General features: G+C 39.3%; 1 protein-coding gene across 2 annotated transcripts; it reads left to right on the forward strand.

Annotated features, from left to right (window-relative positions):
- Positions 1 to 248: 248 nt before the first annotated feature.
- On the forward strand, positions 249 to 15179 carry LOC110056974 (alpha-L-fucosidase-like). 2 transcript variants are annotated; one of them, XM_089294154.1, is made up of 10 exons: positions 249 to 327; positions 426 to 485; positions 5389 to 5772; positions 6246 to 6352; positions 7432 to 7562; positions 8153 to 8283; positions 10972 to 11072; positions 12119 to 12251; positions 12579 to 12749; positions 13250 to 15179. In XM_089294154.1, the coding sequence occupies exons 3-10, from the start codon at positions 5435 to 5437 to the stop codon at positions 13491 to 13493; spliced, it is 1356 nt and encodes a 451-aa protein (XP_089150280.1). In that variant the 5' UTR covers positions 249 to 327; positions 426 to 485; positions 5389 to 5434; the 3' UTR covers positions 13494 to 15179. The 2 variants fall into 2 exon arrangements, with proteins under 2 accessions (XP_089150280.1, XP_089150277.1); XM_089294151.1 differs by having other exon boundaries at positions 262 to 485.
- The last annotated feature ends 1004 nt before the right edge of the window (positions 15180 to 16183 follow it).

Raw genomic sequence — 16183 nt, forward strand, 5'->3', positions numbered from 1 at the left:
AAGTTTTAAGCGTTATTCGATGACAATTGATGACACCTAAATAAAGTAATTGACTTTAAAGATCTGTGTGAATGGTACTTAAATATTCCGTGACGCTTACACAACATATTTGTTACTTAAAAGCATGTCCGCTGAATATCTCCACTCACTTGACGACGGCGCGCGCAGTACAAATACCCAAATATGGTCAAATCAGAACAGAATCCAGGTTATTCCGCGCGCCCTGCAGTCGTCATCTGACCATATTTGAGTATTTGTGCTGCGCGCGCCGTCGTCATGTGACGTTCCCGTTCTCTTGCTAAATCAGCCTAATTTTTAGCTGACGGAGTAGGTCTATTCTACTTTTACCCTGCAAGAGCTTGCTTTGAGATCTCATTTTTGACGTTGATATCTTGTCTTCTGAGTGATTTTTTCGTTTTGATCAGCAAGAACCACAGGGAAGTTTTGCAGTTTGATCCGCGAGAAACAGACTGTAAACACTTAAGGTGAGCAGATAAACCTACTTGAACTTAATTACGCTGTACTTTCCTTTCTATTCAATTTGTCATTGTCGTTAGCGACAATTTGATGTTTCTCAGTGGAATAGATTTTCGCCTGTCAGGAATGCCTGCAGTGTATTTTAATGTACTTGTTCTGACTTCTTAGTTGTTGTCGTTTATGTCATTCGGCTTCCGCTTGTGATAATCACATGATCGATAGATTGTTGCACGCAAAACTGTTTGAGGTTTACACATACCGTAACTGAGAACAAGAAGATCTGTTAGATCTTAAAACCGCGCTTTTAAAATTTAACTGTTTTCTTAGCACTACAGTCGCAACGCAGTGCACATTCGAAAGTAATCCTTGATGATTCATTGATTACTGTAGACATCACATCACTTGATCAACACAGACTGTACTATTGCACCATCAGTCGTAGCCGTTGCGAAATCTCCGATGACGTAATAGTGTTAATCTGGAACTTTCTTTGGGATATGTATGGGCATGAAGATACGAACACTATTAACAACAGCGTTCTTTCTTAAAAGTCAAGTTTAAATTTAATTTTTTCCTTGAGTAAAGGGCTAGCAAAGAAGTCACACGAGTCACACTATTCAAGAATTGCGTTATCGACGGCTATCTTTAGTACGGTGGTTATTTCCCTACCAATGACGTAATCATTGCATGTCCTGACATGTTCTTTGCTTGGCTTGGAAATATTTCATTTTCCTTCCGATCTATGAACTCGTTGCGATGAAAGAGCCAAAGAATTTACTTCATTTGCCTAAAACCACAAGAAATACTCGCAAACTTGCAAATAAATTGATGACCGTCGCTTCTGGCGAAATAAACTTCCAAAGTAAACACGATCTTATTAGTCACGTAGCGAAAGTGAAAGCTGCAACGTCAACACATTCCATGGCTGACGTAATACCTTTTTTAGCGTATTTATTATTCCCTTTGAATCCAACGCTTCGATAAAACCAAAAGAAAATATATTTTACCCACAACAAAGGAAAAAATATCCGTAAAATTATCCGTGTATTAATGTTTTAACAGCTTCTGGCGGAAAAAACATCACACGTTGCGTGACTCGGAATTTGGCCGAGCGGAGGTCTGCGTCTGGTCACCGACAAAAAAAAAAAAAACAAGAAGATCTGTTAGATCTTATAACCGCGCTTTTAAAATTTAACTGTTCGCTTAGCACTACCGTCGGAACGCAGTGGACATTCCAAAGCAGTCATTGATGATTCTTTTCTTACTGTAGACATCACATCACTTGATCAACACAAACTGTATTATTGCACCATCAGTGGTAGCCGTTGACAAATCTCCGATGACTTAATGGTCTTAATCTAGAACTTTCTTCGGGATATGTATGGGCATGAACGATATCAACGACACAATAATAACACTATTAACAACAGCTTTCTTTCTTAAAAGTCATGATTAAATTTAATTGGTGTTTTCCACGAGTAAAGGGCTAGCAAAGTAGTCACACAAGTCATAAAAAAACCCTATCCCGACCGATGTATCGATTTTGGTCACTCCAGTGACCACAGATTGAAAACGTGACAGAAAATTGGCGTTACTTTTGATTCTCACCAAATTTGTCATATCCCCCCCCTCGGGAGAATTTTGTTAAGTTAGCTAATACCGTAATGGCGGTCGCCGCCGGCGAAATGTTTATTTGCTCAAAATTGGGGCAAAATCTTTCGGAGATGGAAATCAGGACATTTGTAAGGATACAGAAAGTAATTTGGGACCGGTTGCTGGCTTCTAAGGCTGAATTTATCCAGAAGTAAGCTGTATTTTCGTTTTCGTGTTGAAAGCCACGCGATGAAATATTATCGGCTTGTTCTGCTGTCTTGTTCTGTTTTTTCTCTCTGTCGTTTTTGTAGCCCGCCGAGGCCAGTCTTTCGTCTAAATCAGTTGAAAAAGGTTCGAAAAAGATGTTCCCAGTCAAGTTTAAACTCTCAGGCGATAATTCTGGAGTTTTTTGGCCGAAACGTCGGCTTTGTTATGTTGGTGTTTTTCGGTTGCTATGGGCGACCGTTGCTTCCTTTGTTAGGACAAGTCTGGGAAGTGAGGTCACAAAAAAATTCTAATTAATTCTGGTTTTGTTCGATTTCGCTGAAATTTTAACACGATAAAGTTGGATTGTTAACGAATAGATTTACCGCCTGCCGATGTGTGGTAGCTATTAACGCTGAAGTGTTATATCGCTTCGAAGTCAGGGTTTTGAAGAGATTTTTTTTGCAACATGTGGGTTCGGCGTGATTTTGTAATCTGAGGTTTCGGTTGACCCCGAGGGAAAAAATATCCGGAAAAGGTCATTTCATCGACGATTCAAACAAATATAAATATGTATATGTTCCGAGCTAAATTTCTGCTGAAAAAATATAATTTTTGACGAGCGCTGGGTTTTTAATTTATTCCCGCGAAAGATGAGATTTATTGTTTCAACAGCTTTTGGCGAGTAAACATCACAGGTTGCGTGACTCAAAATTTGGCCGAGTGGAAGCTTGGGTCTGCTCGCACCGAAGTCGAAAAAAAAAAACCACGGGTAAACCATGAACCGCGCTCGGCCCATGGCCGCGCGGTTAAAAATAAACCACGGGTAAACCTAGAACCGCGCTCGGCCCATGGCCGCGCGGTTAATAAATTAGGCCCAGTTCAGACGCCGAACTTTTCATGAGCCGAACCAAATATATTGAATTAAGTACATGAAAAGTTCGGCGTCTGAATCAGTTAAGAATGGCTATTTGAATTTGGAACGGCCCAGTCGTTCTTCCCGCCTAGCTCAGCCGGGAATTTTGGCTTTGGAACGGCTTTGATTCAGACGTCGAACTTTTCATGAGCCGAACCTAATGCATAACTTATTATAACGTAGTTTACAAGCAGTTTTTACTTTGCCTGAAAATTGCTGACATTTCGATGTGTTTTGGTTTAAACTAAATAAAGTTCGGCGAATTAAGTTCGACGTCTGAATCAACAGGTGTACTTTTGATAATTTGGGTCGGTCCAAATTCGAATTAAGTTCGGCTCATGAAAAGTTCGGCGTCTGAACTGGGCCTAAGTTTCTGTTAACTTCTCCGGTTGGCAATATTTAATTTCATGAACGCACATGCTAATAATGGTGGATGTCGTGCTGAATTTACAAGTTTTAATTATTTAAATTTCCGAAAGTACCAGAAACCTCTCTGCATATATGATGGTTTAGGGGCAATACAAACTATTTAACAAACACTCTACATTACGACTATACCTGAAAGGTTGAAAGATTGAATAAGATTACATAATCTGATTATGTAATAGTATCAAGCTATTATAAATAGAAGAAAAGCAGTGAAAAACATCGTAATCCAAAGTTTTGTGTGGGTTACATAAGAGGGTACCAAGGGATGGCGATGATGATGGGGGAGGGGAGGGGGTGATCCCGTTTCACGCACGAATTTAACTTAGTTTACGGGTCTCATATTCTTTTAATTCTTGGTTTTCATGTGACGTAGTCATATTCCAAAATTAGAAATTGTCTTTCCTTCTGAGGTTTTAGTTTCATCAGGTAAAAGACCCCATAGGAACGTGATGTTTGACAATGTTTTAGCTTGACAGAGCTCTTCTTTTCGTAACAGAGCACTCCAAGCTTTTGTGTTGTGTGTGACATGAAAATGGCGGCCCGAAAAGACTGTCTTGTAGGTCAAAAGATGAGTTATCACTAAATGGTGCTTGCACTAGAAGAAGCATTTATTTCAATTTGTTGGAGCTGTAGAGTGAAAATTTTTGTTTCAATAGCAAAACTCAAGGACAGATGTTTTTGTTATTTTATGGTTGCCATGTTTGTGCCCCTCTGAAGGGCACAAACATGGCGTCTCCATACAAAGCTCTATAAATTTGGGTGACACACTTCTGTGGATAACGGGCAAATGCAAAACAGCAGAAACCTGATTCTTGGCGAGGTTGTTTTTATAGCAATCATCTATCATATCCCAGATTCTTGAATTTATTTATTGAATGGTTACAATTTTTAGTTTTGATCACGACTGGTGAAAACGGAGAATCGCTCCAAGCAATGATTTTTTCCCGTATATTCCCATATATCTTTAAGTGGCTTCTCATGCATCACGCACTAAGTTTTGCCCTCGTCATTTGTCACACACAAACCCTTTGCCACCCTGACATAAATACAGTATCACCTGGGAGAGGTGGTGTCAGGTGGTACTCATTGATTGTATATGGTTGGGGATTCTGCTGGGACTCTGAAAATCTGAGCCCCTACACCAGACTATGGTCAGCTGCATTTTCCATCCCTGTTGTAACCTAAACATCAAAAATTCCCTTGTAAATCTCTCTTATTCTAGGCTGGAAACCTGGATATCAACACTAGTAACTCTCGATCTCTTGTAATATATTTACTGTTCACAGCTAATAATCACTCCCTCTGTCTTGAATATGTATCATTTACTGATTACCTGTACAAACACAAGAGAAAGGTTTTACCCTTCATAAGATTGCGAAGGAAATGTTGTGTAGCACGCCAAACAATACAAACGTAAGGTAAAATTGACAGAATAAATACTGGTGATGTGATGTCTGGCAGGGTGGGTTGGTCAAAACTATATTTTTTAAAGAAATCTATTATATTAGTGTTGGTAAATTATTGGAAATTTAGTTTGAAAATATTTTGTGCAGCACAATTGCAAGTTAAAACTTTATTTTGACAAAATTCCGGGGTTACATTTATTCATGGCTAGGTCAGCTTCCCATGCCGTTCATTATCTGTCATTTGGTCACCAAAGTTGAGCAAACATACTTGTAAAGTACACAAGTGAATGCATTGCTCTGATCTTTGGTTACTACAATTTGTCAGCAGTTAATAGTTGTTTTTGTTTTCCCTATTTTTTTCAGAATCACTAGAAGATAGCACTTCAGTCCAGGACTTTGTCAACTGGAAATGAATAGTGTACAATTCATCTTTACCCTTGCCCTTGTTCCCCTGGTTTTGAGTCAGTATAAACCAACATGGGAATCACTGGACTCACGACCTCTCCCCTCTTGGTATGATGAGGCTAAGTTTGGTATTTTTATGCATTGGGGATTGTACTCAGTACCAAGTTTTGAATCAGAATGGTTTTGGTACCACTGGAAGCACGACCATGAGCCAAACTTTGTGGAATTCATGAAGGAAAACTATCCACCAGACTTTGAGTATGAAGACTTTGCTCCAATGTTCAGGGCGGAGTTCTTTGACCCTGAGGCATGGGCTGACCTTTTGACAAAGTCTGGAGCAAGGTGAGTTTGGCGAATTGTCTATTTATTAAGTTTTTAAAAAGGATTACAAGTTTTCAATCTGTCAGGGTACAAATGTTCAGTAGTCAACTTTTATCAGTGAGTGAGCTCTGAATTGTGTTTTTTGAGTTGGTTATGCTCACCTGGTGGCCTAGTTGTTGTCAGTAGTTGCCCTTTATCTTTCTTTTCTATTTCATTATTCTAGTGGTTCTTACAGTTCTTTGGTTCTTGTGGAACCTTGTGGTTCTCTCGTGATGATGACATAGAAATTTCCAGTATGATGCAGCATTGTGTTTGTCTTGATTCTACAAAGGTTACAATGATAAATCCATGGACTTAAAAGACTTAATATAATTATATATTATTTATTATTTATTGTGGGACTGTGCCAGTCCAGTGCTAATCTTATCATGCAAAACTAACATTTCTCACAATTTCACTGTTAAACTTATTCAGACATTTGAATTATCCTTTAGATATTATGTCCTGACCAGTAAACATCATGAAGGATGGACAAATTGGAGATCAAATGTATCATGGAACTGGAACTCTGTTGACAACGGACCTCACAGGGATCTAGTGGGTAAGGACAGTTATGTATTAATTACACTGATGAGAAATATTTATGTATGCTTACAGGTAATCTATAGTGTCAAAACTACTTTGTTTGCCAATTAACTCTTGATTGATTTCACACTGCTAATAAACTCAATAACGGTTTTAATCGGCAGTATACCCGGTGTTGTCACTGAGCCCCAGCTGCCAGGGAAATTTGTCAATTGAGAAGAGGTGATTGCCGGCTGGATTTTGTTTGGCGATCACTCGTTTAAGGACAACGAACGGTTTTTAGGTTATGCACATACTGGCAATCATTTGATATCTGAGCCATATCAACCTGTCTAAATGAAAAGTTCAGAATCAATTCCTGACTACCTTGAGTATTGGTGCCACTATAATGAGTAAAGTAATTGAAATTATAAAATTTTGTTTTTGATTACTTACTTAGCATGTTCTCTTTCCATGTACTGCATCCACCATCTTGTAAACACAAAGCGGGGTAGCCCTGCATTCAAGGTGTTGCAAAAGATTGGGGATGAAAATTTTGTTCCAGGTCTCCGGCAAAAAAAAAAAATGGTGACTGTCTCGATGAAAACCTTAGCCAGGAGGCTGTTTTCTTAGCTACAAACCCGCTTACCACAGATACATTGTACAAAAATCTCCCTTGCCATGTGGTCTCTCAGTACAATGTATCTGAATATAGTGCAGCATAAAAAGTAAAATTGGCACCAATCCAAGATTTCAAGGTGCTAGAATTGACTTGATTACTATTGCTTACCTCTGTTTCTCATGTATGAAGTGACTGAGAGTGATACTGCTACCCTAACCCTTGATGGGATGCTAGTCCACTGCAAGTCCCCCTCCCCACAGAATTGTTTGTCCTCGTAACATTTTGTTGGTACCCAAACCCTGAAGGATAAACTGGTGAAGAATGGTAATAAAAACGTATCAAAGTATAAACTACAAGAGAATAAAGGAAAGTGTTGTTACTAGCCACCTTAAGTAAGTAGTACTCAGCTGGCATGGTCATTATTCTTGCTTGTCCTGACACTCCACCTGAGTGTGAATCGTCCTGCTGTAACTAGTCTGTGCTGTAATTTTCAGGGGAGCTAGCAACTGCCATTAGAAGTAAAACCAACATCACTTTTGGATTGTATCATTCCCTCTTTGAATGGTTCCATCCTCTCTATGAGAAGGATCTTGCCAATAACTTTACGACACGGGATTATGTCAAGGTATGCCAAAAGTGTAGATGTTGAAATTATATATTACCTAATCATGCACAAAGCTATGTTCCCATTTTCCACACTATTTTTACTTCCATTCATATACCAGGTATCCTTTACCAGGGGAGTTAAGATGCAGTATTTATTTATCTATTTATCACTGCAATATATATTTTTGGCTTTGTGATTTGAACGTCTACACTTGACATAATACTTTTATAACTCATAATTTTCCATAATTTTCCATAATTTTCCAAATAAACCCATCATAACACTTGTCGGTGGGACTAAAATCACTGCATCAGAAAAACAATCAACACCGCAACACCGCAAAGCGCCATGTCTCCCTCTGTATATACAATATTTATCTATTATTACAGTTAATTAGATTTTATTAAATTTTTCATGTCAGGAAGTTCTAATGCCAGAGCTGTATGACCTGATCAACATACACATGTATAAGCCTGATTACCTGTGGTCAGATGGTCCTAGGGACCTGACATATTGGGGAAGCAAAAAGTTTCTTGCATGGCTTTATAATGACACTTGGTGATAGGTCAACATAACCTAGTTTGTACTTTGTTTGTATTTCATGTCAGGAAATTCTCATGCCAGAGCTGTATGATCTGATCAACACGTATAAGCCTGATTACTTGTGGTCAGATGGTTGTCAGGGACCCGACACATACTGGAAAAGTCAGGAATTTCTTGCATGGCTTTATAATGAAAGGTATATGCAAGACTGACTCAGCATATCAGTTACTTTTAAATATTATGTACAGACTTTGAGGATCATGCATACTTAAGGCATCTGTCAGCCAAGTATCAGTTGATACTATCAGTTGATATGTGGACTAAGTGTCAGTCAAATCGTATCGACCAATGCTCTGTCAATATGTCAACTGAGAGTTGGCCTAGTGTCTGTCAAGTTGACATGTTATTCAAGTTGGTAGACAGTTGGTTGACACTATAGGTCAACACTTGGTCTGCAGGTCGGTTGACACTCGAGGAAGACACCATGACTGTTCCATTGCAATCAACAGTTGGCCATGTTTTGGTTGGCTGTCAGTCAGTTGTTTTGCTGAAATGGCGGCCGTATCCTGGGCCCTTCCCTTTACCCACAGGGGATGCAAAAGAAGAGTCACTATTGCCTATGCTCATATGTGGATAAAGCGAGGAGACAGCTCAAACAGCTGTTATTTTGAATACGCATCTAATGCAACTATAGGTCTGAACAAACACTGAGTAGGGAAAAACGGACTCACACGAACTGTGGCAGTTATTATATCCGAGGTGTCCAACTTATGGACAGAGGCTGCTAATCCAAAAGTAACAAGGGTCTTTCTTTTGGCCTCAGACTGTTTGCAGTATGTAAAAGCGATGATGAGAACAAAAACATAAGCTGAAAAAAACAGTATGAAAAAAATAATGTTGCCAGTATGAAAGGTCAAAAATGGACAATGGCCAATGAAAGTCCCTTTCAAAGGGCTAGAGGAAATTATTTAATATTTGAGTAGATAAGATAGAACTCAGTAACAAGAGCCAACCAAATGATCATAGTCTCAGCCTGGTGTCGGTAAAATATTGGCCAAGTGTTGTCCGGGTGTCGGTAAAGTATCAGCTAAGTCATGAACGAGTATCGTCTGACATGTGTGTTGGTCAAGAGCCAACCGATTTTGGTGGACATATATCGGCCAATACTCAGTTGATATGTCGACTAACACTTGGTCAACATATCAACCAATAGAATCGACTTTGATACCCGGCCGACAGATGCCTTAGGTACACATGATCCGACTTTGATTTGGTATTTAATGATTAATGATAAACAATAATTATTGAGCCTACAAACACAACACAAGTAGTGTGTGCACTTAAATCGCTTAAAACAAATAAGGCAACGGGCAATGATGCTATCCTGGCTAACGTACTGAAACTGGCAGCAAAGGAACTAGCCACACCCCCTACTAAGTTATATAACTCCTGCATCTCCAGTGGAAAGTGGCCAAGTGAATGGAAAAGGGGAGAGTGGATAGCTGTCTTCAAGAAAGACAATCCACTCCACAAAGAGAACTACAGACCGGTTACAGTCCTTTTTGCTGTGGACAAAGTCTTTGAGCAGCCGAGTAGCAAACAAATCACTTCTCAATTCGAAAGTCTCCTAGCAGATTGCATTACCGCCTACCGCAAATCTCATAGCTGCGAGACAACCCTTGTCTCACTGGTGCAACAATGGAAAATTGCAAGGGACGGGCACCAGTGTGTAGCTATATTATCTACGGATATGTCGAAAGCATTTGATTCACTTTACCCACGACTCATGCTTAATAAGTTAAGAGCCTATTGTTTTGAGGAAAACACCGTCAATCTTCTACACTCATATCTCTCCAACCGACATAATAGAATTAGAATGGAATCACAAACAAGTTCTTGGCAAGTGGTAAACAGAGGATGCACACAAGGATCTGCATTAGGACCACTTCCTTGGAACATCTTCCGGAACAACCTGACCTACGAAAGCTGCAATCTTACCACACCTTACTTATTGTCACCTCACCTGGCACTTCTGCAAGGCTAGCGACAAGAGAAAGCTTGAGCGCATACAAGAAAGAGGACTAAGGGCAGTACTTAAGGATAAACATTCTAGCTACGAGAAACTACTGGCAAAAGCAGACATACCATCGTTGTACAACAGACGATTACAGGATATTGCTATCTTTATGTATAAGATTAAGCATAAATTACTACCACAGAGACTTTGGAATCTTTTCCAATTAGACAGTAGCTCATATTACTTAAGGAAATGAGAATTTGTTCTACCACAATTCTCCTCGGTGACATATGGAAAACACTCACTTTGTTACCAGGGGCCCAAACTGTGGAATGATCTCACTCCTAGGATAAGAAATCAACCCTCTTTGAAGGAATTTAAAAGTGTCATACGTAATGAGGATCTTGCTGCTCTAACTGCTAATGTTAGAGACTGTCGAGGCTGCAACCTATGCCGAGAATGACTGTTTGTTCACATGAGTTTTACAATTAAAATACATAATTTTAATATTTTAATAGGGTTTAAGATATATAATTTTAATATATTCGTAGTCTTTTTAGCTAAGTTAACGGTTGTAATTAGGTTTCTATATACTTTATAAGTGCCCACAAATATTTTGTAATTCAGAGTTGAAAGAATGATTTTAATTAGGTTACTAGTTAGGTGTCCACGATTAGTCGAGGGGACTTCTCCCCTCGGCTAGTGCCTTTTGACACAATAATAAAGTTTTTATTATTATTGTTATTATTATTATTATTATTATTATTATTATTATTATTGTTATTATTATGTACTTGGTGTCTGCATGCATTGTATTGTTTAAATGAATAAAAGTGATGTTCTGATTCCTTCACTCTCCCTGTTAAGCCCTGTTAAAGACACTATTGTGACAAATGATCGTTGGTGTAGCAATGGATGTCCTTGCCATCATGGTGGAGTGTTCACTTGCCGTGATCGTTATAATCCAGGTGAGTCATAGTTATGTGAGTTTTGCACATGCACCCCACAAGAGGTAATGTTTTGTCCAGGGGGTGACTCTTATATGAAAAGGACTACCATCTGAAAAATTTGTATTAAACCACTAAAGGAGACCAATCTGGGCATGACTCAGTCTTTATTCAACCCCTAAAACCTGGCTTGACTAATTAAAAATGACAAAGACAGCGTTTTTTAATTTTTTTCCTAAGTGCACCCCAAAAAGTAGGGAGGCGCAGTGGCCTCATGGTCAGTGCGCTCATCTCTGGATCGAGCGGTCCGGGTTCGAGCCCTGGCCAGGGACATTGTGTTGTGTTCTTGGGCAAGACACTCTACTCTCACAGTGCCTCTCTCCACCCAGGTGTATAAATGGGTACCGGCGAATTTAATGCTGGGGGTAAGTACTGTAACCCTGCGATGGAATAGCATCCCATCCAGTTGGGGAAGGGGGGTAGAAATACTCCTAGTCACTTCATGCTACAGAAACTGGGATAAGCTCTGGCCTGGTGGGCCACTTGGCTCGTATGCAGACTTTACCTACCAATCCTGAAAAGTACAACTACTAATAAAAGTTGATCGCTAGTAAGAAGAGTCACTGTCAGTGGAATTTTGTCCGGAACACCCAAAGTGAGACCAAATTCCTTCATTTACAGCCCTATGAGACAATGAACGTATCCTCGACCTTGTCATATGGGAGTCCCTTTTGTTTGCTATTTTAAACTTATCTATAACAAGGTTGTTTGTATTGCATTGACCATACTCTGTGGAAATGCATAGATTAAGTTCCTTGAAACACACACAAATGAGAGTTCCTAGTTGAACTTCACTTCCGTGAAGTTAGTAATGACGATCACAAATTGCATTATTACAGCCATATGCTATCAATGTTACGATTGCAGGAATGGCATTTGGGACTGTGGACTTTGCCAAGTTGTTTTATTGTTTTATTACGATAATCCAACTTTTGCAGTAACTAGTTAGTATTATTGTAACATGAGAGAGACCTTACTTGCTACTACCAACTGTTGTTTTATCAAAGGTAAACTCCAGAATCACAAATGGGAGAATGCATTGACGGTGGATACAGGTTCCTGGGGCTACAGACGTAATGTCGACATTCACTCATATTTGACCATCAGTCAACTGATCTATCAACTGGCTTCTACTGTAAGGTGAGGATTGTCACTGGCTTGTGCCAGATGAGAATGAGAATTGACAAGATGTTTCATAGAAAATGTGGATGGGTATTTGTTGTGTCTGTGAAAGCCTATAATTTCAAGTATATTTAGTCAAAAATCGAAAAGGCTTCCCTTTGGATGGAAATTTGAAGACCATCATGGTCTATTAGCAGATAGTCTACAATGGGAGAACCAAATCAGATTCCTGGATTCACAACAGACCACAATGCAATGTGAATAGCCAATACAGTAGCTCTCCATCTGGGATTTGTAACACTGCTCAATGTTGGAGGTTTTAAAATGTTGCTTTCTTTTGGTCAGCTGTGGTGGTAACATGTTGTTGAATGTTGGCCCAACGGCAGATGGTCGCATCATACCTGCATTTGAGGAGCGTCTGTTGCAGATGGGAGAGTGGCTGTCTGTGAATGGTGAAGCCATTTACAGCTCCAAACCGTGGAGAGCTCAGAATGACACCATTAACAAAGATGTCTGGTAGGTTGAATTGAGTAAAATGTTTTACCTACCTACCTACCTACCTACCTACCTACCTACCTACCTACCTACCTACCTACCTACCTACCTACCTACCTACCTACCTACCTACCTACCTACATACTTTATTTGCAACTCCCCAAAGGGGCTTTTCAGTTACAAAGGGAATAAAAAAGATAAAAATATACGTCAATTAAAATGAATCAACAAAATGGGAAAGGAGTCTAAAATTAATTACAGTATTAAAGATTTAAAAATTTACAAAGTTTAAAATTGAATATTAAGAATTTACATTATTAACATTTAAAATATGTTTGGTCAAGTGTCCCTTAAAAGCTCTCACAGAAGGTAAACTTTTTCTCAGCTAAAAGGGACTTCAGCCTTTGAATGTTCCCCATAGTGTTTCCACTTATTCAATCTTTGTCCCTCTCTGTACAACTTTTTTGTTCTATGTTATATAAAAGCCAATGACCATAACTCTGCTTCTCTTTCATTGCTAGGTACACGTCCAAAGCTGATGCTGTGTATGCCATCGTCCTTGAGTGGCCGGCTACAACTAACCTCATTCTTGGAGCTCCAGTGGCAACCGAACACACTACAGTTACCATGTTGGGTTATGAAGGAAAGTTTGCCTGGAAACCAGCAGGTGACAAAGGTGGTATAATTGTCACTTTTCCTACCATCCCTGTAAACAAGCTTCCTTCCAAATGGGCCTGGGTTTTGAAGCTGGAGAACATTGAGTGAATTGACATCAACTGCTGTTAGATTTTAGCCTGGGGACTTCCATGTTAAAGGAATGGGAATGCTCATCGAAAAATTTTAGAAATATCCCTTTTAAGGAGGCAAATGTGGGTGTAGTTTAAACTTTAACCTCTAGGTAGCTATCCTAAACAGCCTGACTAATAAGAGTGACGGTAATCAAATGGCATCGAATGTTTTCATCTATGAAGTAATGGAAAAAAATTTCATACAAGATTGATCTAAACCACCATCTGGTAAGTTTGCTTGTTACACTCCGTATTTTTTATACGAATATTGTTTTTCCGTGTGAATATTCTTAGATTATAGGCTATGATATTTGCTTGTCATCTATCCTATCATGTCTCGGATGACGTTGAAGTAATGTTGGAGCCAGACTCACAGCAGGCAACAAAGCCTGATATTGCACACCTAACTTCTTGTAGAAATATTATTAGCATCGTATATACGGCTAGTGCTGGTTTTGTTGTTCTTTGACTAGTTTTGCTGCTTAGAGAAAGGGAGAATTTTAGACGGTTTAGTTAAAAACATACAATTGTATTTACAAACATTTCAACACACAAAATTACATTCTCTTGAAAATCTCAGCTATGGGGTTATTCTTAGAACATTATCACAATTTCAGCAATATGAGCCTTAATATTCTTAGAAAAAAAGAGTGTAGTGGGTATGATCGTATGGAAAGTAGTAGATTGTACTATTACCATAAAAAGAATTGGAGTACGGGGTGAATATTAATAATGGCGTTTTTAAAACAGTCAGCAGTCAGAATTAGCATAGTTGAGCAGGTTGGCTCAATGTTGCTGCGTAATTTTGTTTATTTAATGAATTGCGTTGACGTTATTTGACAAGTTCTACAGTAGTAAATAGCAAGCAAAAATAACAGCTAAAATACGAGAGAAGCTTTTCTTTCACTGTCCAGAAATTTTTATATATATAGAAAAGTGCTGAACACGACAATTTTTGTATTTGTTTTACTTAACAATGTATTTGTATCTTGCAATTTACAATTAAGGCCCGGTTCATACGTCGCATTTCTGCCGTGTCGAATTCAATTCAATGAATTAAATTCGACAGAAATTCGACCTCTGAATCGGCTGCCGCATTTCTGCCGCACGTTCGACTGGTCTTGTCGCATTATCCGACAGAAATGCGACACCGATTCAAACGTCGAATTTCTGCCGTGTCGAATCTAATTCATACATTATGTTAATGTATTGAGCATGCGTAAATTTGGTCCCGTCGAAGCGAAAGAAGAAACTTGGCTATTCTCGACCCAATGCAACCTGAAAATATTGCAAAACAAACTGCTGCATTGTCAGCCTTTTCCTTCTCATTCCATTGGCGGACAACTTTTCGCAAAATTAAAGTCCTTCGTCCCTCAGTATCTCCGTCCGCCATATTGAATACTCTGCGTTTAAAGCTTTTTCCGCTTACCGACATACCCGACAGGATTAAATCTGAATTAAATTCGACACAAGTGCGACGTATGAATCGACAGTCGCATTTCTGCCGCACTTAATTGAATTGAATTCGACACGGCAGAAATGCGACGTATGAACCGGGCCTAAACTATAGCCTTATAGATAGACTGTAATTTCATGTTTTTTCTTTTTTTGTAACTAAGACCAATTCTGGTTGTGAGGAATAATAAAGGTTTTCAGTAACGAATAGTGTTGATGCACTCTGCGTAAGACAAAGGGAGTTAGATTTCCCCTCAGTTCGGTTGTCACTTTCGGAAAAAACAATTAGAGGTACGCTGCATCGTAAACAATACACTTCTTTGGTAAAGCAAGGCTGGTCTACATGTACAACACAAGCTGAAGCGCATATACGAGAATGGAGATTGTTGCATACACTTTTAAAGTGACAATGCCATGAATTGCGCATTTGCGACATTTCGTTTGAAACTTGAAAAGTTCAGGGAGAATTTTTCAAAATTCAAAGTGGCGTCGATTAGTGGAGCCACTCGTGGTTAGCCTGCGTCGCAGACAGTCTATACCGGGGATTTTGCGACTTGTCCGGCTGCATTACAGGCTAGGTTAAATGTGCCCTGTAAAATAAATTTTAAGCCCATAGAGAAATGCGATCTTGCACAAACGCAACTTGTGACACTGTCCCTTTAACCATTCAACCGGGGACGCTCAAGCGACCTCGTTTCCAGGGCCTCGCTTCTTCTCGCCTCTCTCTCGCCACAAGGTGCTTATGTTTGCATCCCGCCGGTTCACTCGTAGGTTTCTTGAGCTTATCCTTATGTTTGTGTTGGGAGTGTAAACCATGCTTTTGACGAAGTTCCGTTATAACAAACAAACATTCTTCAGCCCGGGCAAAGTGAAACTAAAAATGTACGGTATAGTCTGTCCACAGACTTTTATTTTTTTGCTACGAGTTATTTTTCTTCGAGTGCGCGAGCGCAAAGTCTATTTTGATCTATTTTGACCCACACCCTTACGTCTTAGCGTGTGTTTCCCACGTGCCGGCTAGGGTTGATATTTCTCTAAGTTTGCGATCTCGACGAACTCAAAACAAAATGGAGGGTCTGTGGACAGGCTGTGTAGGGAACAGAAGCCGTATATAACAATCAATACCAGTGAAGAAGCAAAAACTTAAAATCTACCTGGGTATAACAAATAAATTCCATCATGCTATAACAAGAATAATAATAATAATAATAA

Source organism: Orbicella faveolata, unplaced genomic scaffold (genome assembly GCF_042242905.1).
Source record: "Orbicella faveolata isolate gen_17 unplaced genomic scaffold, um_ofav_v1 contig_1, whole genome shotgun sequence".
NCBI classification, from domain to species: Eukaryota; Metazoa; Cnidaria; class Anthozoa; order Scleractinia; family Merulinidae; genus Orbicella; species Orbicella faveolata.